General features: G+C 40.9%; 1 protein-coding gene and 1 pseudogene across 1 annotated transcript in view; one reads left to right on the plus strand and one right to left on the minus strand.

Annotated features, from left to right (window-relative positions):
- LOC134206520 (coiled-coil domain-containing protein lobo-like) overlaps window positions 1-2,197 on the plus strand; it is a 34,892-nt pseudogene extending 32,695 nt beyond the window's left edge.
- A 6,263-nt stretch (window positions 2,198-8,460) lies between these two features.
- Window positions 8,461-26,931, minus strand: part of LOC134206521 (FERM domain-containing protein 8-like) — a 72,710-nt gene continuing 54,239 nt past the window's right edge. The window contains exons 3-8 of the mRNA XM_062682246.1: window positions 20,585-20,931; window positions 20,362-20,523; window positions 20,105-20,293; window positions 19,916-20,045; window positions 19,587-19,848; window positions 8,461-9,881 (exon numbers count right to left, since the gene is read on the minus strand). Coding sequence (XP_062538230.1) covers window positions 9,751-9,881; window positions 19,587-19,848; window positions 19,916-20,045; window positions 20,105-20,293; window positions 20,362-20,523; window positions 20,585-20,931 — 1,221 coding nt within the window. The 3' untranslated portion in view covers window positions 8,461-9,750. The remainder of the gene's footprint in view (window positions 9,882-19,586; window positions 19,849-19,915; window positions 20,046-20,104; window positions 20,294-20,361; window positions 20,524-20,584; window positions 20,932-26,931) is intronic.

Consider the following 26,931-nt stretch of genomic DNA (forward strand, 5'->3'; position numbering starts at 1 on the left):
TGCCCTGAAACTCGAACTACGCAATCACCGATACATCGTCGCCTTGATCAACCGTATCAGTTTATCCTGAAATCCGTTTCGTGCATTAGCTGCATAGCTGGTCCGATCGATTGTATCATATCGTCGGGTTCAGCCAAAGATACCAAGCGCCAAGAAAATTACCGATTTTCTGCTCAAAGTTTCTTTATCAGATTTAATTGATCGAAATCGTATTGGATATCCTCAGCCCCATAACTGAGGATATCTTGCTGCAATGTATGCTTGAATTGTTATGAAACAATTTTCGTTGTCCTTGAACGAACAAAATATCAAGTCAGGCGAAAAGCCGCTTGGTGCGGTTTGCTGAATCTCGACCATATGCGGCTTTGAAGCCGATTTTACTATTTGAAAAAGTACAATATCGGGCCCTCGTTAGCCGTGCGATAAGACGCGCAGCTACAAAGCAAGACCATGCTGAGGATGGCTGGGTTCGATTCTGGCTGGTCAAACAATTGGAAATTGTCTCGACTTCCCTGGGCAAAAAGTATCATCGTGTTAGCCTCATGATATACGAATGCAAAATTGGTAACATGGCTTAGAAACCTCGCAGTTAATATTTGTGGAAGTGCTGAATGAACACTTAAGCTGCGAGGCGGCTCTGTCCCAGTGTGGGATGTATTAATAAGAAAAAGAAAAGAAGAAGATAACAATATCGGAAAGTGTTAATCAGAGTTTTTAAAATTTGTTTTAAGAGCCAATTTGATTTGCATTAATGTTACATGTAACTTCAGCCTGGATATATATTCTTATATTTGGTCAAAAACGTTGAAATTGTTGAAATATCCACCAAAATATTGTTGAATTTTATAGATTAGCAAAAAATCATGGTTTTAGGAGTTTACTAAATATTTAATATCTCAGCCCCGTTATGATATTTTTGCGATCTGTTATCACGAAAACTTTCCTTATAAAAAACCTTTTTCATAATGGTTGACAATGCGCGAGAAAAAATATTTTACAGAACGAGGTTAATTTCTGCGAAAAAATACATTTATATGATATTGAATTGGTTCTAGAGCCATATAATTGCATAATACTAACTGAATTACATGTAGGATACTCATTATAAACCACAAAAAATCAAAAAATTTATTAAAAAAGATTAAAAATGATTAAATTGTAGAATATAGCAATATATGACAATAAGAAAAAAACAGTTTTTTTTTCTAAAATCGAGCTCCTAAACCATTTTTAGAATTTTGGGTTGTTCTACAGAAATGCCCAGATGCGATATTCTTTCATATAAGGCTTGAGCACCATGACTTTTAAAACATAGTGTTTTTTGGATACCCTATTAAGCAACAATCATAATTGTAGCTTCTAATTCAGTTGAGTTATAAGAAAAGAACAAAACGATAAAAGAAATTGATTAATAGGTAAGTTACGCTACGGTACGCCCTTATAACCCTAGGCGCGATATCTTGGTTTCCACCTTTTCATCTTATATTTCAATATGAAAGATATCCAATACCCAATAAAATCTTTTATTTCAGTCCAACCCATGGGATCCTCAACCGACTCACTTGGAACTGTTTCTTCTACTGAAAGAACAGATGAAAGCTGAGGAAGCATCAACTCGATCCTTCTTCGACGGGTAGTGGAAATCGAAACTCGCTGAGAGAGCGCAAGAGACAAATCGACTCGCCGAAGCTGTCGTTCAGTTTGTTCGACCTGTTGCGAAATGCAGAAGCCCGCCGCATACGATTGGAGAAATATGAGAAAGCTCTCGCGCTGGGAAGAACTCATCAAGCAACAGCAAGCGGACTTTTTGGCTCCGTACCTGTTGAGATTGTCCGAAAGTAACACCAACCACCATAAGCTGATGGCTGCCTACCAGAGCTGTAAGGACGACTTGCGTAAATTCTACAGTGGACTGGAGGACGAGATGAAAGTTCGTTTGGACGAGCTGCTATCCGAGGAACACTCGTTGTGCAGATTTTTGAGCAAGTATCAGGAGCATTTCGAGGACGAAGAATACGACAAATTCATCACGGAGGGAGAGAACATCGAACTGAACAAAAACGTGGTACAGATGCGGATCGAGAATCTTCGTGATGAGTACCGGATGAAGGCAGAACATCTGGAGAAGGCGCTGTACGAGGATGAAAGATTGAGTGATTCATCGCCGTTGGATAAAACGCACAAGTTTTTTGGGTGATTTTTGAGTAAAATTTGCAGTTTTTTAAACATTTGAATGCATTTTTAGTTTTTTCAATATATCAGCTTGAATACAGTTATATTTATTTAATCTGAAAGAAATACAAAATTCTATTCCAGAAAGTGTCCCAGGTATGTGTTTCTGCATGCTGGCTCAATAGAGTTCAAATATTATCCACTATCTTAATATGAGTACAAAGGCTTCTATTCTGCTCTGGTTCCGATTGTTCTTCTATTTCATATCTCGATGTATGCTTGATTCAATGGTTTTTTCATTAGCGTTTCATAGAGGATCGACTGTATATACCCTTATTGTAACTCGGATCATGTGATCTATCCAATGAACCAACTTATGAATGGTGAATGATATGATATCCCATTGATATGACTTCAATCATTATTCATACAAGCTACTACAAACCTTTTAGGTTCTCCAAAACGTCATGAAACCCATAACGATTGAACTACTTGATCATACAAGTCCGTGAACGTAAAACAAATCGTAGATTAGCATTATTGTCATTGTGCATCTTGACTAAAGTTCATTTTGAAGCACCTTGGACATTGGAGATCATGTTCATAAGAATTAGGATCATATGCTTATTACACCGTATTGGGCAAATAGGGGAAGAGGTGGTAAAATGAACAGTTGGCTATATTTATATTAAAACACTATTTAGGCGTATGTTTATCATGCACACGTTTTCCTCGAAATAAAATAAGGTACATGAGCTAATATTTTGGTTTTGAGACCGAACGAATAGCTATTACTATCCAAAATATCAAACGAGGCCGTAAAAATAGGGTCTGATGTAATTTTTAAACATTTTTCCGCAAGCTTTAATTCTTCATAAATTCAAAATAACATTGATTTAAACCTGTTCTAACCACAGCGGCAAATAGGCCAACCTTCACAAAGATGTTGCAGGGGTAAATAGTAAAATTATTGGTTTGCATAGTTAGAGGAAGAGTTATTTATCACAAGGCACGTATGCGGGTAAAATGAACACTTTTACCAAACTTTCACAAATTTATGGTAAAAGTTGTGCGATTGTGAAGCGGAAGTTCAAGAAACAAACCATATCAAATAACCAAGATAAAACTATGAATATGTAAATTTAATTTAAAAATAATTGATATTTCAAACCTTTTTTCCTTCTTTTTATTATTTTGATAATTAAGAGCTTTTCATAAGTTATACCAGATTTTACAAAAGGCTCTCGTGATCTCAATTAGTTGTATATACAGTGCCAGAGTAAAAAAAGAAAATTAAATGTTTCAAAAGGGTTTAAGAAGCGATGTTCATTTTACCACCAGGCAGTGTTCATTTTACCCGCACTATTTTTGTACATACGAAATTTCGATGTTTTTTATTTCAATGAAAAACTATATAAAACAATGTTTATTAGCGAAAAAAATGTTCAGTGCAATTAGAATATGAGTTAAATTGCTGAACCAAGTGGTAAAACTAGGAAATTATCCTCGTTTTATGATTGAATTCAACGCAAGTCCTTAACGTGTTCATTTTACCACCTGTTCCCCTACCGATTATGAGGATATTGCGAAAGTCCTGATTGATCTTGTAGATACTATGAACTAAACTCAAGAATATTTTGGATTACCTTGAAGATCCCGTACTCATGGACATTGGGTTTGTATGATACGTATATACCTGTGGAACAGGATTGAGGGTATACCGACGATGAAGACATTTCAAAAGCTTGGCTGAACTCCAGAACATTTTAGAGTACCTTGAGTATCCCGTATTCACGAAAATAGGCTTTGCATGAGGCGTATATGTTTATTGAACCAGATTTGGTGTATACCTACGAAGAGGACATTGCAAAATTCTTGATTGATCTGATAGATACCGTCCGAGCAGTCAATCAAAAATGGTTACAGCAACTTGATTGTGACCAAATCTGGTCAAATATGCAATTGTAGTAACCTACGTAGAACATGCGTGCTGCTAGGGCGTGGGCTGAACTCCAGAACGTTTTGGAGTACATTGAACATCCCGTATTCAAGAAAATTAGATATTCATTATGCGTATATGCCTAATAGGGTGGTTCAAAAAATTGATTTTACTCCACAGTGCTCATTTGATTCTTTACCATGTTCTGAGTGTCCTCTGAAAATTTGAGCTTATTTGGATTAAAACTGATTTAGCAGCAAGCTGTTTCAAGTTTGCATGCAAATTAGTATGGGGAAATTTATTTTTTCATTATACTGTTAATGACGCTTCCCCATCAAGCGCAGGTTAAAAGAAAACCTACATAGCTAAAAAGAATACTCAAGAGCTTTCACTCAGTGAAAACCGCATCTCAATTAATCGTTCCAATAATTAGTAATCGAATTTAATCTATACCGTGGTTCTCTGGAGCTAATTGCATAACTCATCAACAGGCAACATTGCTGCTCGTGGCGCGAAAGTTAGCACACACAAATTCAGGCTACTTTGTTGCACTGCACATTTCAGTGATGCCCTCAAAGAAGTTTAACGATCATGACTAAAGATTCGCAACCTGTCTTAAAATCGATTACTAATTATTGGGGCGGTTAATCAACATGCGGTTTTCGTTGGGTGAAAGCTGTTGAGTATCCCTTTTAGCTATGTAGGTTTTCTTTTAACCTGCGCTTAATGGGGAAACGTCATTAACAGTATAATGAAAAAATAAATTTCCCCATACTAATTTGCATGCAAACTTGGAACGGCTTGTGCTAAATCAGTTTTAATCCAAATGAGCTCAAATTTTCAGATGAAGCTCAGAACATGGTAAAGAATCAGATGAGCACTGTGGAGCAAAATCGATTTTTTGAACCACCCTATTGCCTAATGAATCGGATTGGGTGTATACCTGCGATGAGGACATTGCAAAAACCTTTGTTGGTCCGGTAGATACCGTGGGCTGAACTCCAGAACGTTTTGAAGTACCTTGAGCAACTCGTATTCAAGAAAATTGGGTTTGCATTATGCGTATATGCCTAATGAATCGGATTGGGTGTATACCGGCGATAAGGACATTGCTAAACCTTTATTGATCCGGAAAATACCATGAGCAGAACTTCAGAACGTTTTGGAGTACCTTGAGCATCTCGTAATCCTGAAACTTATTAACAGGCACAATATTCAGGATGGCTCAACTTATTTGAGTATTCAGAAATATCAAACAGTGTGATTTAGGATTCAAACATGTCAGACTCATTTGCCTGCTCTCAGAACCAAAATCTTCCCAAGGTTTCGGATATCTAGGTCTTGAGAGTATAGTCAAACTTGACCCCCGATATTCTTCCTGCAATGTCAACATCCTGGTGAACTGTTTTGCTGAAAAAGTTGGGGACCTATCTCTCTTCTGTGATTTTATACAGCCAATCTAAAACACTGGGCATATATGACCCATCCGTGCTGAAAGGGTTAAACGTGAAAATCTTTCGAAAACTGTCATAGCATTATTTGGTATACTCTGCTCCATTGTATTTAAAGGTGATTGTGAGGCCAAAGACACAAAGCAACTCATAAGCAGGATCAGAAGCAGCATTCCGAAAATCGATGCGGTAGAACCGTACAGCGGTCATGTCATACCAGCAAGACTAATCTGTTTTTACTAGTCTAAGTTTGAAGACTAAGGACAACGCTTTGTATATCATATATCAGATTGAACTGTACTTCTTTTTATTTTTCTCCCAAGCCATTTTTTCCATTAAAATTTTTTATTTGCCATTTTATTTTGTATTTACTTGGTATTCTCTGACTACGAAAAAGCTTTCGACCGTCTCAATTACGAGAATATGTGGGGCGCCCTGAGACGCAAGGGAGTTCCTGAGAAAATCATTGGCCTCATCGAGGCACAGTACGAGGCCTTCTCGTGTAGTGCTGCACAGTGGGGTCTTGTCCGACCCTATCCGGGTCGTAGCTGGTGTGAGGCAAGGATGTATTCTATCACCGTTACTGTTCCTCATCGTAATCGACGAGATTCTGGTAGATGCGATTGACCGTGAACCAAACCGCGGGCTGTTATGGCAGCCTATAACCATGGAGCACCTAAATGACTTCGAATTGGCGGATGATGTTGCACTCCTCGCGCAACGGCGCTCTGATATGCAAAGTAAGCTCAACGACCTTGCCGAGCGCTCCTCTTCGGCAGGTTTAGTCATCAACGTCAACAAAACCAAATCGTTGGATGTAAACACGGTGACTCCTTCCAGTTTCATAGTAGCCGGGCAACCAGTGGAGAATGTTGAAAGCTTCCAATATCTTGGTAGCCAAATGGCGTCAGACGGCGGTACCAAGATCGACATAGGCGCACGGATAAAGAAAGCAAGGGCTGCCTTTGCGAGTTTAGGAAATATCTGGAAAAACCTTCTCGTGAAATCTGTGCTGTTATACGCTAGCGAAACATGGTGTGTATCAGTGGAGAACAGGGCTGGCATACTCCTCAGTGCAGTCCAAATGTGCGTGTCATTCGCACTCCGCAGAAATACCGGAGAGAGTGTGTTTCGATTTTCGCTCATTTTTTTCTCTTCCGCAACGCAGTGAGACCTCTTTGTGTTTTTACTCTGCAGCGTATGTATTTGTCAGACACGAAGAGTTGAAGATAAATGATGAAATAAACACACCGTGTTCCTCAATGAGTTTTGATAGAACGGTGAATCAAACAGAATGAAAGTAAACATTGCTAAAGTTAAACGTAGCTGTTGATACTATTTATGCGTAATAAGATATGGATAAAATGTTTTTGCTATAATTAATGAGATGAGTGTATTACTTCTGCGTGAACTTAAACGCTTTTTACAATGATATGGTAATGCTAATACCACCTTCCAAACTTAAACGTACATGATATTTTTGGTTTTGCTAGCTGTTGGGATGTCTGTGGGCAAAACTATTCAGAAGCCTTTGTACTACCAACATTATTCCACCCCGCCTGTTGCTTTAAAATATGTTACTGACAATTTTTAAATAAAATTTCCGTCCGGTAATTTCAGGTAATAAAATCAAAACAAAACAGAAAATATGGAACTTATATAAATTCCCATTATTTCATTTCAGTGCTATATTTTTTCTTGATGCATTATGCCCAAAATACTTCTGCTCTGATAACGGGTTTTTGTGTGTTTGCCGTCGAAATATTGATTCACCCTTATTATTTGAACGTCACCTTAGGTGAACGACCCCTAACCGCTTTTATCTAAATTGCTCCTAGAATTATTGAAAAGTGTTTTCAAAATTTCACCGTATGCTTTCCCGTGCAATTCCTTTCTTCAAGTATCATATTTTATCTTCTTCTTCTTCTTTATGCCACTCTTATTTGGCAATGTAATACTTTTTAAGCATGGAGCGCCAAACTTCATTGTAACCCCACCAAAATATGTTTGTGCTCCAAAGTATTTCTACGAGCATCATGGAAAACAATATCATTTTCAAGAATATTGCACCAAGTGGCACAACTTTGTGTTGCCCCAACTCTCACCAGAATAATTCTCTCACTCTTCGTCTACGTCCTCACTCATCGTGTTGGCTTTGTTACACGATGATGATCAGTGTCACTCTCTGTGGTGTGTATTAAAATCTCCTCATTGTGCACAGTGTGTGAGGAAATTCCAGCTAGCGAAACATGGTGTGTATCAGTGGAGAACACTCAACGGCTGCAGGTGTTCATTAACAGATGCCTGCGGTATATAATTCGGGCCTGGTGGCCTCACAACTGGATCTCAAACAACGAGCTCCATCGTCGTTGTCACCAGAGGCCGATAGCAACAGAAATTCGGGATCGGAAGTGGGGCTGGGTCGGCCACACTCTACGTAGGGGCGGAAACGAAATCTGTAAACAAGCATTAGACTGGAACCCAGCGGGACATCGCAGCAGAGGCAGACCCAGAGGCTCATGGCGGCGAAGCCTCAATAAAGAAATGAAAGAAGTCGACCGAAATCTAACCTGGCAACAGTTTAAAGCGATAGCCGCGTAACGCTCAGGATGGAGATCTTTCAAATCGGCCCTTTGCATCACCGGAGGTATACAGGATCCATAAGTAAAGTAAATTTTATTTTGTGAAGTTCGGCAGATAATGACGTCCCATTTATGTCCATTTTTATGAATTTTTCTCTCTGTGCCTGAGAACAGTCAGAATAGACAATTATCCAGTATAACAAGCACAATTAATAAAGTTCACAGAAAAAATGCGAAATCTAATTAATCACATATCCGTAACACATGGTCTACATCTGGAATTTTCTCAACCAATCATAGAAAAAAACCGCCAACCTACAGATACCTTTTTTTATTCAAAATTAATCATCTTCTCTTGTCGACTCTGCTACCTCCATATGCTTCAGCCCTAATTGCGCTTCTGCTTTCTTCGTCATCTCCCTGACTCTGCTGCCCCAGTAGTGATGTTCATATTATCGCATTTCTGATCAAACTTGCTTAGCTTACATTATTGATATCCGTTTGACTCCCTTTTGGCGATTTGCTTCCCAGTTTTATATCCCATTTTGTTTCCGCACGCAAGTCGTTCGACTTCTTAGAGTTCTTCTTTTTTTCTATATTTCGGATCAGTGGTCGTTTCTAAACTCATTTTCAGCTTGCATCGTTTTGTTTCTGCTTTTCATGTTTTTTTTACGTGTTTTAGTACAAAATATCTAAATATATATTTATCTTATCCGGTATATATAAGGTAGATTTACATATTCACTTGGTATATTTTCCTTATTAAATTGAACTTATCAAAATTATTTGACCACTTTGCATTCATTTCTACTATTCCTTGTTCATCACTTTTCCTGTCTATTTCTGGCTATCGCTCTATCTCTGCCGCAGACTTTGCAATTAAATTCCATTCTGGTTCGAATCGTTATTGGTTTTTCTGTTCTGTTTTTGTGTACGTGTGTAAGTATATTTGTGTTACTTTGAGTGATTTGGGTTTTGGGATCGTCTTAATATACATCCTTACTGCGTCAACAACTTTTTTTTCAGGGCATTGTTATACAAGGAAACGCGTGGGATTTGTGTTTTGTTATTTTGGTTGACTTTGCTAAGTAGATTTACATCTGAAAATGACTGAGTGTGAGTGAATGCGATTATGTTGGTGTAATATTGAACTAATTTGTTGTAAGAGTACAAAGTTGGTTTTGTTTGCTTATTCTTCCTTTAAAAAGATATCAATCAATTGGATTACCTATTTACAAGTAAATTCGTATTCGATTCACATGCTTCTCACACTGACTGATCCGACTGTAATGGGACGCGGATGCTAGTGCAGTTATGATTTATTCTATTATTCATGTCATACAATATCACGTGAATATCAACAGCTGCGAGTTGAATTCTGAATCCATTTTATGCTTATTATTATTTAGATAAGATTTTGCTAGCCGGGAAATGAAGTATAAATTGGGTATCAACCCTAGGTTTTTGCGCTCCTGCTCTGCAGATCACTTAACTTCGTCGTAGTCTTTTTTCCGCGGTTTTCTTCATCTATCTCTTTCAACATGTGAATCGTTGCCCTAGGATAGAAACTTTACAACACGACCTCCACTTAGACGAGAATTAAATGTTAATAACTAATTGATAGCGATCCCATCTGGCCAATGCAGCGGCCTTCATCGTCGAATGTGGCCAAGGTCAGGCGAGACAACTTGTTGCTCAGTACACCGTTTCCGTTGTTCTGGATTGGATTTGGTTCTGCTGGAAAAAAAAATAAAGATTTACCATTATTGTACGATCAACAAATAAAGCTAAACTGTCTAAGACGACTAATTTTTCTAAAAATAAAACTAATAATTATTATAATTGATTTTTTTTAGAGATTATTGACATACATAACTAGGCTGACCAGATCATTTTGACGAAAAAAACAAGACAAACACTAGCAAAACAGGCACGGCAAATGCTGGGTAAGCATACCATTGGTACTTCGCGTATCTGAAGGAATAAAAAAGACCACAAAAACACCACGCGATTCTTAGCCTCTTACCCAGCAACTCCTATCCCTACCTCCTCGTGACGCTGCTAGTCGGGATACGACCAACCTTAGGGAAGATGACAGAAAGGAGGGGGGTTGGTCCTCTCCGGAGGTGCAAATCTTACTGAGCGTCTGTTCTCCATGTTAGGAGCGGCTCACAACAGCGTCTGTTCTCCATGTTAGGGGCGGCTGATCATCGTCCGAGTGCCAGCGAGGGACTCTAAGTGAAACTGTGCACCATGGTCCACCGGAAATAAGGAGGAATGGTCTTCCAGAAATTTAGGAGGTTTGGTGTCAGGCCCTGCAAGTCAGCCTTTAAAAAACTCACGCAACAATCAACAAGAGAGTACGGACCGGAACAATCGGCGAAGACCACTGCGACGAAAAGGGACTAGCGATTGGAAACTCGGTTCGTGGAACTGCAAATCTCTCAACTTCTTCGGGAGCACACGCACACTCGCCGATGTGCTCAAGGACCGTGGATTCGGTATAGTAGCGCTGTTGGAGGTTTATTGGAAGGGATCAATGCTGCGAACGTTTTGAGGTAATCATACCATCTACCAGTACTGCAGCAATACATCGGGTGGGGCTGATCAATGAGAGAATGATTGATAGACAGCACTCCTCCGACATTATCGACGCCAGGACACATTGTGGCGCTAAATTGCGCCCAAAACTATCCGTCATTAACAATGTTCGGTACCGACGACAGCCAGAGTACGACCTAGAACGACTGAAGCAACCTGATGTCGCCGATGCATAAGCGCAGCATCTCGAGGCAGCGTTGTCGGAAGAGGGTGAGCTCGATGGGACTCCTCTTGAGGACTGCTGAAATATAGTTAAAGCAGCCATTAACGACGCAGTGGAGGATAACGTCGGGTATGTGGGACGAAGTCGACGGAACGATTAGTTCGACGAAGAGTGAAAACAAATTCTGGAGGAGAATGATGCAGCGCAATGTACACGGAAGATTGTGGAACGTTATAGACGGAAGCGGAGACAGCAGACCCGCTTTTTTAGGAGAAGAAACGCCACCTAGAAGAAGCGGAGTGCGAGGAGATGTAACAGCTGTGCCGTTCTCAAGAAATACACATGTTCTAGCAGAAGCTCAACGCATCCCGCATAGGCTTCGTGCCGCGAGCCGAAATGTGCAGGAATAAAGATGGGAACATTTTGACGGACGTAAGTGTGGTGATCGAAAGGTGGAAGCAGCACTACGAGGAACATTTAAATGGCACTCAGACTATAGGCAGTGAATATCAAGGCAGCGGAGGAGATGACTACGTCAGTTCAGCGAACGATGGAAGCCAACCAGCCCCCACCTTGAGGGAAGTTAAGGATGCGATTCAACAGCTAAAGACCAATACAGTAGCTGGTAAGGATGGTATCGGAGCTGAGCTCATCAAATGGGCCCGGAATAGCTGGCCACCTGCCTGCACAAACTGATAGTCAGAACCTGGGAAACTGAAAAGCTACCGGAGGAGTGGAAGGAAGGGGTCATATGCAGAGTCTCTTAATTCTCGTGTATACATGGATGAGACAGTGTGCCATGAGCTACAAAAGCTCACGTAGCACCGATTCTGTGCGACGAGAGAAGCTAGCGCGCATAAAATAACTGAGTGAGCGTGTCTCAATGTACGTCTCATGAGACTCATCTCATGCGCTAGGAATGCATAGTTGGCGTTACTTAGGCGACGATATTATTGAATGAAAATTTCCCGCCCTCGCTGTTTTACGCACCTCCGCTGTTGTTTGCAAAGGTTTGCCATGGCAAACAGCGCATGAGCTGATCGCATTGAGATGTCTCAATGCGACTCACGAATGTTAATGTGAGGTACACAAGCTTCGTGAGGCTCGCGTGCGCTAAATTTTATGTGCGCGTAGCAGTCGTTGCTCAATCTCATCCTTTTTTGTACGCGTGCATGATGTCTGAGTCATATGCCCCATCTACAAGAAAGGCGACATGCTGGAGTGTGAGAACTTTCGAGGGAGCACCATCCCTAATGCCGCCTACAAAGTGATATCTCAGATCATCTTCCGTCATCTGTCACCATTAGTGAAAGAGTTCGTGGGAAGTTGGCCGCTCGACAACGCCAAATCTTTACTGTACGGCAAATCGTTCAAAAAATGCCGTGAATACCAGGTCGTTTAGCAGAACCGATCCTTGATAGTGACATCTGGCATTGGTGAACCGGGAATTTCAGGCTACACGTTGAAGTATTGCGCTTGTGTATCAAATGTACTACGTTCATTTTGGCTGTAACAAAACTCGCATAATCGTAAAATGATATTATCTCCTGAATAGGACACCGCCCGAAACTCCTGGTGGACACATTTCTTTACTTAAGTGCAATCTTCCAGTGTGTGGTACGGGCCAAACAGCAAGGCTACATCAGTTGTATTCCCATTTATGAATCAAAGTGTATTGAACAACAGTTGTGCTACCGCGAAGTGGTTCAAGTTTAACTGTATTATTCGCATGTCCAAACCCGTCGGACAGGCCTATCAATCAGAGAAGTATTTGTTGCCTACGTCAGAAGCACAGATCAAAAACCTCGGTGAAGCCTGGCAGGTGTGAGCTTTGTGTCCATCTGCTCCACACCTCCGACATAGATTGCTACCATCGGGTGCTCTACAATTATATGTCTTATGACCATAGGCGAAACACGCCTGTTACTTTTGGTTAATGATGACAAGGAATAGCGACCAACCCTGCTTCAGCTTGGTCTTATACAGCACCTCCTGGCTTCTACTAGGGGCACTTGAAATGATGCAATATGAACTCCCGCATAGCCTTCTCGTAATCGAATCGGAATATGCTGGATTTCGAAGCCATCGAAGCCATACTGTTCCCTCAGTGCGTCCACCAGGTCCCTAGCTTCGATTATATCGTCCAGTGTAGGGGGTCTCGTAGCGTAGTTGGCCACACGTTCGCCTCACAAGCGGATGGTCATGGTTTCCCAGCCCCTCCACCAAACCCCGTCAGTCGCCGGATCCGCAGCCCATACAGTGGCGTTTGGGGTACGCGCCTTACCGTCACGGCTGCCTGATGACGACTGATAACTTGTTCTTCTCGGAGGCATTCCTCCAACGTTACCCGGATAAAATGACAACCGAACAATGCAACGAACATGGATGCACGGCATGGACAAACGGACAGAATGGACTCATCATGAGATGGACTGGCAACGTCAACAATAAATGAGTAATGGAAATCAAAAAATGGATTCTGTGTGGATTCTGTACAGCAGAATATCACAATAGCTCTTGGTACAGTAACGGTTAAGTAACACAGAGTGACTATCAAATAATAAAAGGAATAAAATAAATCGTCCAATGTAGAGTACTAGACTACCTCTACCTACGACGGATCATTGACGCTATCAAAACTAAACCTTGTCTTCCGGTAAGCAGCAAAATATGTAAAAAAACACGTCTGGAGCTCCGCAGTCTGGTCCAACACCAACACTTTTTCGTCAGCGAAGAGACGAATGCTACGTTTTGCCTTCTTGCTGGACTCCAACAAGAACTTCCATTCTTGCTTCACCATCACGATTAGTTCGTAGAGGGTCAGCACAACCTGTTTGGTTCCTGCTATAATTGCTGCGGTTGTCCAAAAAGGACTTGTTCACATTCTATGATTCTTACGAATCGGATTCGTTCGAAAATAATGCCACATACCACTCAGATTCTGAGACGAGCAAACGTGATCTCGATTGCGCTCTGATAGTTAAGCTAATTAAATGCGGTGGATCATTATTATTTTATCCGTCCGAGCTGCGTCGCGTGCTTTTAGTGTACCGCGATGAGGCGAGAAAACGCTTTCCGAATAGATTTATCGCGCTTCCCGGTGAAGCCGTCTTTCGAAAAAGTACATGGCTGAAGAAGTTGATTTCTGGGGCTGAAGAAAGAAGATGTTGTGAGACTCCAGTGCCACCGCGGTGAACAATGTGCATCCATCAAGGTAAATGATCTGACGCTTGCAAAAAAAAATCGTGGACGCTTACGATGAAAAACATGAACTGGATATTGCGGGGAAGAAGCACAAGTTGCGAATAACGATGGAAGAGGGAAGTGTTGAAGTGAAGGTGCACGATTTGCCGGAAAACGTTTCCGAGAGGAAAATCGTCGAGTTCCTCAGTGCATTCGGGGAAGTGATCTCGCTGCGAGAATGGACGTTGGGTGATGGGTTCGCGTTCGCTGGGATTCCGCTCGGTATCTGCTCGGCTCGTATGCTGATCAAACGAAATGTCGATTCGGGGGTTACGATTTATGGCCAGCAAGCGTATATCCACTACAAGGGAAAGATTGCCTCTTGGAATCACTGCAAAGAACAGGTCCACACTGGCATTTCTTGTGTACACAACCAAGCATCGTACGAACGGTGTCTCCCATCCCGCTGGAAAAGCAAAACACGCGCAGCTTATCGTCGGTATCGTTACGCACACAACCACAACACGCCGAAGTAGCTTTGGCCGACCTTTTTAGAAAGCCGAACCGCCGGCTTCAAAACAGACGACTCAACACTCAACAACGTCCACAAGAAGCGGACAAAACCGAGAGCGCCCTCCCGCCAAAAAGCTGCGATGCGATGATGGTGACGACGACCAGGACGTGGATTCTCTCCCATAAATGGCTCTCACGTCGTACAACCTCGCTTCGATAAACATCGGCACGATCACGAACCCAACGAAACCAACCCAAGCCACAGCGCGCTGTCAGAGAAGAGTTTTTCAACGGCACCCTGGCCTTCTACCTCCGTCACCCCACCGCAAACGTCATCCTCGCTAGCAATTTCAACTGTGTGCTGCGAGCTTGCGACTCGTCTAGCCCGAACACAAGCCCGTCCCTTAAAACAGCCGTCCAACAACTGCAGCTGCATAACGCGTGGGAAGAGATATGTCCGCATGATCTCGGGTTCACGTACGTCAATCGAAATGCGCAATTTCGACTTGACCGCATGTACGAAAGGCGCGGCTTACGAAACAAGCTGCAGTCTGCCTACACGCACGTCTGCTTCACAGGCCACAAAGCGCTGACGGTACGACTCTGTCTACTCCGACTGGGACACAAACCCGGGCGCGCTTTCTGGGCTTTTCGTCCGCATCTTCTAACCGGAGAAAAAGCAACCGAGTTCCATTCTTCTTATTATTGACATTACATCCCCACACTGGGACAGAGCCGCCTCGCAGCTTAGTGTTCATTAAGCCCTTCCACAGTTATTAACTGCGAGGTTTCTAAGCCAAATTACCATTTTTGCATTCGTATATCATGAGGCTAACATGATGATACTTTTATGCCCAGGGAAATCGAGACAATTTCCAATCCGAAAATTGCCTAGACCAGCACCGGCCACCCTCAGCATGGTCTTGCTTTGTAGCCGTGTGTTTTACCGCACGACTAAGGAGGGCCCCTGACCGAGTTCCACTATAAGTGGAAATATTGGACTCGGCAACGTAGGAACTAAGGACCGTGGATGGAATGGTGGCTGTCGTACGCTAAGCCCAAAATCAAAACGTTTTTCAAGTGGAAATCTTGAGCCGTTTTCGAGGAATTATTGAGTCTGATAGTGTTTACGTTTCACGTCGTCTGTTTTAGATTAATTTGACGTTTTTTTTTTCTTTTTAAGTAAAATCATGTTTGGCGCCAATGTTCGTAGCTACAGCTCGAGGTCTAATTATAGCCGATGGCTTAAGCCCCACTTCCGGAATGCGGAAGACCACTGGTCGAGTTGTTTTGCCCGACTAATTCTCGACTTCTCTCCTCTCGAACGGTCGCTGGCTGAAACTTAAAATAATGCTTTGCACCAAGTGCTTTTCCAACTTGGCCACCTCCCAAGCTACCTTATTCAAACTTTTCGAACCCGCTAACAAATCCCGGCAGATGAAATCGAAGTAGATGACGGAACGGAACGGAAAGCAAACGGAGCGTTCTTACAGTGATTGTTTTATTCTTTTACTCTTTATTGTTGTTACAGCAGCAAGCTACATTTGGCTCCAATGATGTAGAGTATTTAAAAAAAGGATGTTGTCAAGAGCATGAGCATGAGCATGATTGACCGCCCACGGTTGCTACTCCGTTATTGCCTGATCAGCTGTAATTACACAGAGAACCAACAGATGATATTTGGGATTAACATCATCCTTAATGTGTAAAAACTGCTGACCAAAATTCAAGCAATATCGGCGCCGGCCGTGTCCGAATGCAGGTCAATTAAGGAATGGGTAGGAAAATGTGACGTGATACTCGCTTTTAAAGAAGCCGACGAGTCATCTGCACTTCCACGAGTAATCACTGGGATTTTGGATAAATGGGATAGGCAGTGTGGCGGGGTTCGTTCTGGTGAACATGCCGAGTGTGACGTGTAGTATGATTGAAACTGAACAAAAACGCAATGCAATGTGCATTAGGGGAAAAGACGGCCCGGGCAGGCTCTGTTCTATTATTGGCAGGGGGGCTTTTGTCGACCGAATTTTATGAAACTTGGCCACAATATTCTTTGATATGGAAAGAATGCTTAGGCCAAACTTGAGCATAATCAGTCATAAAAAACCCCCCTGACAACAATAGAACAAAACCTGCCAAAGCCGTCATTCCCCCTAATAAATTTTCTCACAAACCGAAAAAAAATCTACCGGATCGCGTGATCGATCTCTTAAGATTTCACAGAAGAAATCTCGCTTAACTTTTCAAAAGGGCCTAAGTAACATTTTTTCATGAATTAATTTGAATTGCGCAATCAACACAAAAACATGAAAGTTTTTGATTGCAGTATTCAAATTAATTTATGAAAAAATGTTACTTCGGTCCTTTGAAAAGTTAAGCGAGAAATCGATGTTTGCTTTCACTTCACGGTCTTACCGAGCAAGCTGGCAAGTATCAAGTGGTAACATGATCCATCGCGCACTCAGTCTCTTGGAAGTTCCTTATGCGTTAATCTTTGGGGTTGAATGGTTTCCGAAATAAGAATGAGTAATTGTGCGTACATAACAAGTTGCTAGTATAACCATGTTTCTCGCGTTCCAATAATTATGTACTTAAATGTTCTAATTGTTCATCCTTTACAAGGATAAACAATCAATTCTCGTTTAATTCCTTAAAAGGACCCAAGCAACATTCCCCTCATGAATCAATTTGAGTACCGCAATCAAAAGCTTTCATGTTGTTCTGTTGATTGCGCCATTCAAACTACCTCATGAAAAAAATGCCACCTAGGTCCCTTTGAAAAGTAAAGCGAGAATTGCTCAAGGTGAGCAACTGTTCACTTATATTTCAGTTTAAGTGTCTACGATACACATATGCATTACGTTGTTGTTTTATCAAAGGGAAGGCAATCAATTACTTAGGGTGAACAAACGCATACTTATAATAGATACGAAGTAGAAACAGGATTGGCGTAGAATTATAAAAAGGAAATGGAAAGGAAATATCCTGCTTGTAAAGAAAATACGATAGCCAAAGAATTTTATTGTGTTTCATTTTCTGAAAGCTCGCGTAAAAAATAAAAATCAGTTTGTTTTCCTGATATTTTATCATATAGAACTTAACTTAATGCTCTCAAACATCTTCAAGAAAAATATAAAATTTTAATGTACGAATTTCAATTGAGCTTCGAAAGTATTACGCTTCTCGACTGAGCTCATCCAAGCTCATCCAATGCTCGTAAAATTCGGGTTATTTTACTTATTTAAGGTCACTCCTGACGGAATCCAAGTTTGAAAGTGCTCGCGTTTTCGGGGGCACACCACTCGATACGGAAGCAACGCACAACTGTAATTTTTATTATTTGACGCAGCAAAGCTAAATCAACAAAAATGACAGTTGTGCGCCGCCTCCGTATCGAGTGGTGTGCCCCCGAAAACGCGAGCACTTTGAAACTTGGATTCCGTCAGGAGGGACCTTAAGCCAGTTCTGTTAGACTGTTTGTGAAGTAAGAGGTAAGGCACAGTAAATTGATGAAACTAAAGTGACCGACGGTAAATCCGTGCTGATTGTCACCAAGAAGTGGATTACAGTGTGAATGCAGTGGTTCCATAATGACGAGCTCGAACAGCTTCGAGAAGGCACACAATGACGTAATCCCTCAAGAGTTGTTCGCATCGCGTTTGTCTCCCTTTTTGTGGACTGGAAACATTAGTGCAAACTTCCAGCATGAGTGGAAAATACCATTTATGATTGAAGATCTGAACAAGAAAATAAGTGGAACGAGCAATCTGTCGACATGCCTTTTGATGAAGACGGCCGATATGTCGTCGGGTCCGGGATAATTTGACGATAACTGATTTGCGGCTCTCAGGATCATGTCATAATCGATGTTTATTGCACTTGGTTTTGCCGCCGGCGCGCAATTGAATTTGCGCAAAACCATTGCGGTGAATGTGGGGTATTGCGAAGGAAATATTTTTGACACCCAGTAGCAAATGTGGCTCCAATCGTTGCGTAAGTTGACCATACACCAGAAAGTAGTTATGCTGAATACGTTTGGCACATCCAAGCTATGGTATGTATGGTCTGTGTTGCCACCCCTCGGTATTCACACGGTGAAGATCACGTAAACAATGGGTACGTTCTTGTGGAGAGGAATGACTGCCGTATACCAATAGCTCAGCTGGCACGGGACAAGGAGCAAGGAGGCCTGGTCCTGTAAATCCCGGCTTTAAAAAGCAAAAGCTTAGCCACCAATAGAGCGCTTAATGAGATCGATCCCATCCTTTTTACATATCCCTTCTTTTCCACGCAAATCCTCGCCCAGCAATTTCAATGGACTATCCCGATATTATAATCATCCTCTTATGTTTATCCCAAGTTCCCCACCTGATCCAACAAAATCCCTCCGCCGATCTAATCCACCGGTTCTTCATTCAACAAATCGAGCTTCCAAAGGCGAAAATAAACAGTCCAGCGATTGACAGGCCACGCGTGTGGCGAAATAATTCAGCTAGGCAGCTTACATCCGGGCAACGATCCAAATTGTACCTACTAGTGAACGGCAAAACTGAGCATCGAAAACTGCTGTTTGTGATGCAAAGGGTGGTAGACGAGAATTGCACACCACTGTGAAAACCAAACGTTCGAAACGCTCCAGCATAAATTTTGTTCCTGCTGTCCTCGCGTCGTCCAGACATGGACGTTTCTTCAACGAAGGCTAGCAAGAGCAACACATGGGTGGATGCAATTTTCCTTCGAGGATCTAATGAAACCTGTGCTGACAGAAATAGGTAAAAAATATGCGAGTGGAAATCCTTAGAATATTTATAAATTACATCCACTATGTTAACAAGTGTAACGATAGGATCGATGTGAATGAATTAGAATTCCACTTAGACCTAGACCACAAAAAAAACTTCGCGAGTGTTTACCACACTTACAAGATTTTGAATTGAATGAGTTGCGATTTAATGTGAAACAAATCTCAAGCAAACACTAACCTTCATACTGGTTCTCTCCGGCAGGGATGTCACCCTCGCCGCTTTCTTTCCGCCGCTTGGCCTGATCGGTGAAGTGGGATATTAAGGCGTCTATCATGGCAGCTTGGCGGGTGAAGATTTGCATAAGTTTGGTGGCGGCAATTCCGTTTTCCACGGCGGCGAACTGCAGAAATATACACTGCATACATTCCGGATCGCTCACGTTGCTGGGCTTTGCGTAATCCCACGAAAGTTCTTCGTATTTCAAACCCAGCAACAATGTCTACAACAGCAGAAGGAATACAATGTTTACAAAAATAGGATAGTTGTAGAGTATAAATGTCACTTACGCATTCGATGTGGTCTATCACGAAGATGCCCCGTTCATTTACTGCTATCAGTACGGGTAGATCCTTTTGTTGCATCAAACTCGACAGGCCTCTCACGGGTTGTTCTACTTGCCCGTGAAAATACGCAGCACTGCAGGAAATAATCAAAACTTAGACTTAAGTAGATGCCATCCATTGCGTATGACTCACCCGTAGAATGGTAACGCCCAGCAGAATTCCAAGTACTTCCGCATCAGCTTCTTAGTGGTGGCTGTTGTTGGTACCCGTTTGAATTGCTCTAGCAGTCTTACCTCAGCCGACGATCGCCGGCTGATTGGAAGCCACGACCAACTGGAACTTTTAGCAACATGCGCCGGTAGGAAACGGAATTGATTTTCTCTGTTGAAAACGATTACAATGAACAATTAATGTGGTTGATGAAGGTTATCAAGAATAATTTATCATACCTAAAATAGCTAGTCGAATGAGTGTGGGAATTGTACGGCCCTAGTTCTATCCTCGCCTGGATTCCTCCCAACATTATCGAATGCGACGACTCCATCACGTACCGACCCAGCAAAACGTTATGCCGGGCTTCCTCGTATAACAGCTCCAGTATCCGGGGATCCCTTCAAAAAGTAAAATGGATAACATTAATTTAAACTCAGTTGTTTGGCACCAGCTACTCACTTGATTTTTTCCTCATCCTTCCGCGAAAAGAACACATTCCGCCTCAGAGTGGTCATCGGTTCATCGGACAACTTCTCCAGCTCATTCCCGTGGCTGTGCTTATCCAACAGTTTGGACCACGCTACTCTGACGGCGTAGGGCCGATGGTGTGGCTTCAGCTGCACCTCCAGCAGTGGACTGGTCATCCATAGACCGAACACACTCTGCGCCAACAGCTTATTGGTTATTCCTAGTTCTTCACAGCCGAGTGCCGCGGCCAACATCACCTGGGCCGGGCATTGTGCGGTTCCCTCTATCTCCATATGTACAGCTATGCGGGACATCAGATACACTACCGTTGGTATCACCTGAAAGGAAATGAAACAAAAGGTTTAATAGTTATTCATTTGTACAATAGAACCATCCATAGATATAATAATCAAGATGTTGGGGTCAGTGCAAAATAAGTACTCACTTTATGGTGGTCTAATTTTGAACCGTTTTCAATTGGAACATTTGTTGTTTATTTTCGTCTCGTGAATTACAAAAAATTAAATAATGGTTCAATCTAGGAAAATCTTTGCAACGCAGGACCACCTATTTTAGATCATATATTATATGTGAAACAATAACTTTTTACAGTTTCAGGGCTGGTTCATGATTACGCAATAGCTAGGGTTTTTTACCCTATTCCCGGCCTAACATGCGTACGACTGCATTATTTAATTGGTATTTATGATAGGAAGCAACTTTTCCTGAATTTTGTGGGCCGTGCAATACTGCAATAGAGTTCACTTTTGTTTAAAAATAGCTATTCTTGCTAGACATCGTTTGAAAAAGTTTTTATTCTAATCTAATCTAATCTAATCTAATCGAACACAAACGCAGCCATTACAAAGAAAGCATCCTGGAAAAGCATTGAGTTAGATGACGCCCAATAGTTTTTCTTGTCAATATTGAGGCTCACAGCATACCAGTGGTATGACATAAACTTCAAAGCGGCCAGGCCCACTGCGTTGTGTTTGCCGCAGAGATGATTCTTCGAGATGTATCGTGTTCAAGTATTCACTTCAACATGATACATATCACGAATCTACAGGGGTTGAAGGATGCGTGGACATACCGTACCATACGCACCGCGTTCTTTTTAAGTTCTTATTTTGGTAGTTGTATATAAATATGTAGTGAAATGAATAACATTATGATAAGAAATTATATCAAATTTTATACATATTTGTAGAATATAACATCAACTAGGAGTCGAAGTTAACTCGGGATGTACATCTCTTGTAGAAGAAGCTGGAAATTGTAAAGAATTTAATTATTATTTAGAATGTTATGAATATCAGATAGCAGGTTATGTGCCAGGACGTCGTCTGCATAAAGGTTATATGGCAGGTTGTGAAGCTTTCATTCCTGGGATGTTTTGTAGTGGGCTATGAAAATGTTAAATCATGAAAATATGAAGGTGCATAATACAATAATATAAGTATATAGAACCATGGAAATATGAAAATTTTATAATATGAAAAAAGTAAACATAAAAATATAATGTAATAAAATAATGAAAATTTGCTGTATAAAAATAAAAAATATGGAAACATGAAATAAAAAAAAAATTAAGATAAAAAATATGAATACATAAAAACATACACGCGAGAGAATATGAAAATATTGAATGTTTTAAAATATAAAAATTGATATTAAAGTATAAAATTTTGAAAATATGACAATATGAAGATATGAAAATAAGATAATATAAAAATATTAAAACACAAAAATATATAACATGGACTTGGAGGTGGACTTGCAAGCACTCGGAGTATTCGAAAGACGGGTGCTTAGGACCATCTTTGGCGGTGTGCAAGAAGACGGTGTGTGGCGGCGAAGAATGAACCAGCTCTACGGCGAACCCAGTAGAGCACAGCGAGCGAGATGGGCAGACTAGGTACAAAACCACTTGGCGAGCGTGGGGCGTATTCGAGGATGGAGAGATGCGGCCTCGAACCGCGTATTGTGGCGTCAAATTGTTGATTCAGTGTTATCTGCTTAGATATAGACTAAATAAATGAATGAATATAACATGGAAATATGAAAGTATGAAAAAATGAATAATAAAAATACAAAAATATGAAAACGGAAACATGAAAATATAGAAATGTGTAAATATGCAAATTAAATTATAACAACATCACGAGATGAACCGGCTTAGGACCAAAAATCTCGTAAATAAAGATAATTCAATTCAATTATAACTACATGAAAATATAAAGATATAAGAAAGAAAAAAAAAATATGAAAATAAAATATTAGAAATTAAAACAATTTGAAAATATAATAGCTTGAAAAAAGAAAATACCAATACATGAAAATACAAATGATTTAAATATGCAATTTGAAATTTAAAAATACAAAAGTATAAAAATATAAACATGTACACAGGTATAAGAAATGTGAAAGCATGAAAATATGAAAATATATGATATATGTTTGAAAATAGGAAAAATATAAGAATATGGACAATATGATATTATAAGAATATTATAATATGAAAGTGTAATAACATAAAATTATATAAATATAAAAATACAAAAATATGAAATATTAAAAAATAAAATATCAAATATGAAAGTGTAATGTTACATTTAAAGAAATATGAAAATATGATAATATAAAAACACAAAAATGATAAAACATGAAAGTGTAAAATTAAGACAGTATAAAATACGTAATTAAAAAGATATTAAAATGTAAAAATATAAAATTATAAAAATATGGAAATTTAAAAAAATTAAAAGTAAAAATATTAAAAATAAATATAATGAAATATGAAAAATAAGTATAATGAAATATGAAAAATAAATATATTACGAATATATGAAAACATAAAAGCATGGCATTGCTGCGGTATATTTTGTGGACTGGAAACTAGTGATACTCATGTTTCCTTTGAAATCTCTGTCCAGATTGCTATCAGAAATCAAGGTGGGTGTAGTCCTTAATTTCAATCTATGACAAAAATGACAAAAGCATTAGAATTACTATTCCTGTCCATGCTTATCTGTACCGTTACTAGGGAGATAAGGAATAAGTACCATGGAGTTGGATATTGGGAAGGTATTAATTGGGTCAGGATGTGCCTGTAGCTGGCAATGTGACCATGATAGAACTTACCCCGTAACACACCACGAAGAGGTATCTACCCAGCATTACGGGTAAACAGTTTTTATTTGATTTAAATTAATGAGCTGTAGGGCGTATTTCAGTCACAGCGATTGCTTTTCCGGCATACTTCAATTTAATTCCCACCATAACATCTAAATCTCTCATTCTCTCTCGGGACGGTAGAAAATGCGACGTAAACAAAAATATGCACGTTCAACGACAACGTGATGCCAGATGGTATTATTCATAATAATTTGTATTTGGTTGAGAAGATATATTCACTCATCCAAATTCCTCCCAAACATTTAAAAACATTAATTATTTCATAAATCCCGCCTGGTACTGATCCACGAACTCCAACTTTTCGAGCTATCTAGCTTATCGTCCTTTTTGTAGATGAGACACACGACACCTTCCATCCACTCCTGCGGCAGAACCTCATCCTCTTAAGCCTTGGTAATTACTCAGTGCAGCGCTCTAGCCAGTGCCTCACCACCGTGTTCAAACAGCTTTCCTGGTAGTTGGTCAACTCCAGAAGCTTTATTATTTTTCAGCCGGTCGATCTCGTTCTGGATTTCCTGGAGATTTGGAGCCGAAAGTCGTATGTCCTGCGCGCGTGCTTTTAGGTTCATTACTTCGTAAGAAGGATTCCGTTTATGTCCTTACACATATCGGGCTGTGGCATGTGGCCCTTGCGTGAACGGTTAAACTTCTCATAGAACTTTCGTACATTACTAGCGCGGTATGGTTGAATGACATTCGCTAGAATGTACCATTCCCCAGAAAGCTGTTTGCCAGAATGCACCATTCCACAGAAAGCCATTCCCCAGAATGCACCATTCCCCAGAATTGGGCATCTATCATTTGCCATGCACGCGTTTGCCTAGTATGCACAATGCTGAACTAGCTGAACTTTTGGCATAATCGTGGACATTTTTCATAAGGAATTTGAGGAATATAACACCGACGTAATTCTTTTGAAGAAAGCATACATAAGCCAAGTAAAGCCCGGATTAGGGCAATACATAATAGCGGATGTATTTTTTTTCTTTCAAATAGTATATAGCCCGAATTAAGGCAATGGGGGATGTGACACTTTCCTAAAAAATAGGCGCTTGACCGGATCAAGGTAGTGGTGGATGTGACTCCTTCTTTAAAGTAGGCGCTTGCCCGGATTAACGCAATTGTGGATGTGATCGCTTCTTTAAAAGCAGGCGCTTGCCCGGGGTAGGGCAATGGTGTGACCCCTTCTTAAAAGTACGCGTTTGCTGGGATTACTATAATGGAAGATATGATTCTTTCTTCAAAAGTAGGCGCTAGACCGGATTAAGGCAATGGCGGATATAATTCCTTCTTTAAAAGTAGGCGCTCGACCGGATTAAGTCAATAGTGGATGTGATCCCTTCTTTGAAAATAAGGGTCTTCAAGTTAAATGAAGCAATGGTGGATATGATCCAATTTTTGTTATGAAGGCGCTGGCTCCGATTAAGGCGAGGGTAGGTGTTATCCCTTCTTTAAAAGTAAACATTTTGCCTAGACTTGTAGATATAACTTCTTCAATGAATACAAATAGCTGTCTAGTATGACTTAAAGTGATATTATCCAATGAATTATTGGCAGTGGATGGTTTCCCATACGCCGCTGTCAGCATCCAGGCGCTATCATATATGCGCGAATTGCCAGCATGAGTTAACCGCCAGAAATTTGTATGGCGAAAGGCATCTAACGCGGGATTTCATAAAAACGAAAAACTATTTGGTACCAGTTATGTAGGAAGGTGTCAGCTACTACTTCTACCACATATTTTTTCGATGAAGATGCTTAATTTTGAGAAATCGAACCTTAGATGCCTTTCGTCATACTGATTTCAGAAAGTTAAACTCTGGAGTGCCCCTGTAAGCACGCTCAAAGTGGATAATTCATTGTAGATATGATTCAATTTTAGAAATGAAGTCTGCGTTTGGAATGAGGCGAAGGAATATGACATCCTTTTGTAAACAGTTTGTTTGGTTGGTATTAAGCAAATATGAATGTTTTTTTTTTGATAACTAGTATCCATCTTTATCATCTTTATGAAAATTGTCTAATATATTAAATAATCCCTTTTACAAAAAATAATTATACTGAAAATCCCTTCATTTGTAAATAATGCCAAATACTCGTTATGTAAAATAACCTTCTTTATATAATTCTTTAGCCACCAAAAACTAACGGGAATTTCCAGTTTTATTACTTTTGGGGGATGGTACATTCTGGTAAATGTTCTTTTTCTGGGGAATGGCTTTCTGGCATATGGTTCATTCTGGCAAATGGGTTTCCGGCGAAAAACATTATGGCAGATGTCATACAATCGCGCGGTATAGTTTCTACGTCTCTTCACGGTCTCGATTTTCCTGCTGGCGCTTTTTCCTCCGAAAAATCCAGTTTTGTCTGTTCCGCACCCGTTTGTATCGTGCCTCGTTCGCCTTCGTGATCGTGCGCTATTGTAGCAATCTCGTCCATGCTGCATTCTTCTCTTCTAACTGCTCACATTCGCCGTCATACCAGTCGTTTCTCTGATCCGGGGGCACCGTGCCTAGTGCAGCGGTTGCGTTGCTTCCAATGGCGGATCGAATATCTCTCCAGCCATCTTCAAGAGACGCTGCGCCTAGCTACTCTCCCGTTGGGAGTGTCACTTCCAGCTGCTGCGGGTAGTCTTGGGCTAGTTTACGGTCTTGAAGCCGCCCAATTTTTAGCCGCGGCGGACGACTCCGACGCGTGTTGTACACCGTCGAGAATTTTGAGCGCAGACATACTGCAACGAGGTAGTGCTCGAATTCAATATTCGCACTGCGGTAAGTGCGTACGTTCGTGATGTCGGAGAAGAATTTACCATCGATTAGAACGTGGTCGATTTGGGTTTCCGTTTCTTGATTAGGTGATTTCCATGTGGCCTTGTGGATATTCTTGCGGGGGAAGAAAGTGCTTCGGACTACCATTCCGCGGTAGGCTGCAAAATTTATGCATTGTTGGCCGTTGTCGTACGATACGGTATGCAGACTATCCGGTCCGATGAACTCTCAGCTCATGTTGCCGATGACGATATTGACGTCCCCCGCAGCGGGCATCCATCGTATGTCTGCTACAGCTGTGCATAGAACGCTTCTTTCTCGTCGTCGGGTCTTCCTTCACGTGGGCAGCAGGGATTGAACTTATCATTTCAT

Source organism: Armigeres subalbatus, chromosome 1, assembly GCF_024139115.2.
Source record: "Armigeres subalbatus isolate Guangzhou_Male chromosome 1, GZ_Asu_2, whole genome shotgun sequence".
Lineage (NCBI taxonomy): Eukaryota > Metazoa > Arthropoda > Insecta > Diptera > Culicidae > Armigeres > Armigeres subalbatus.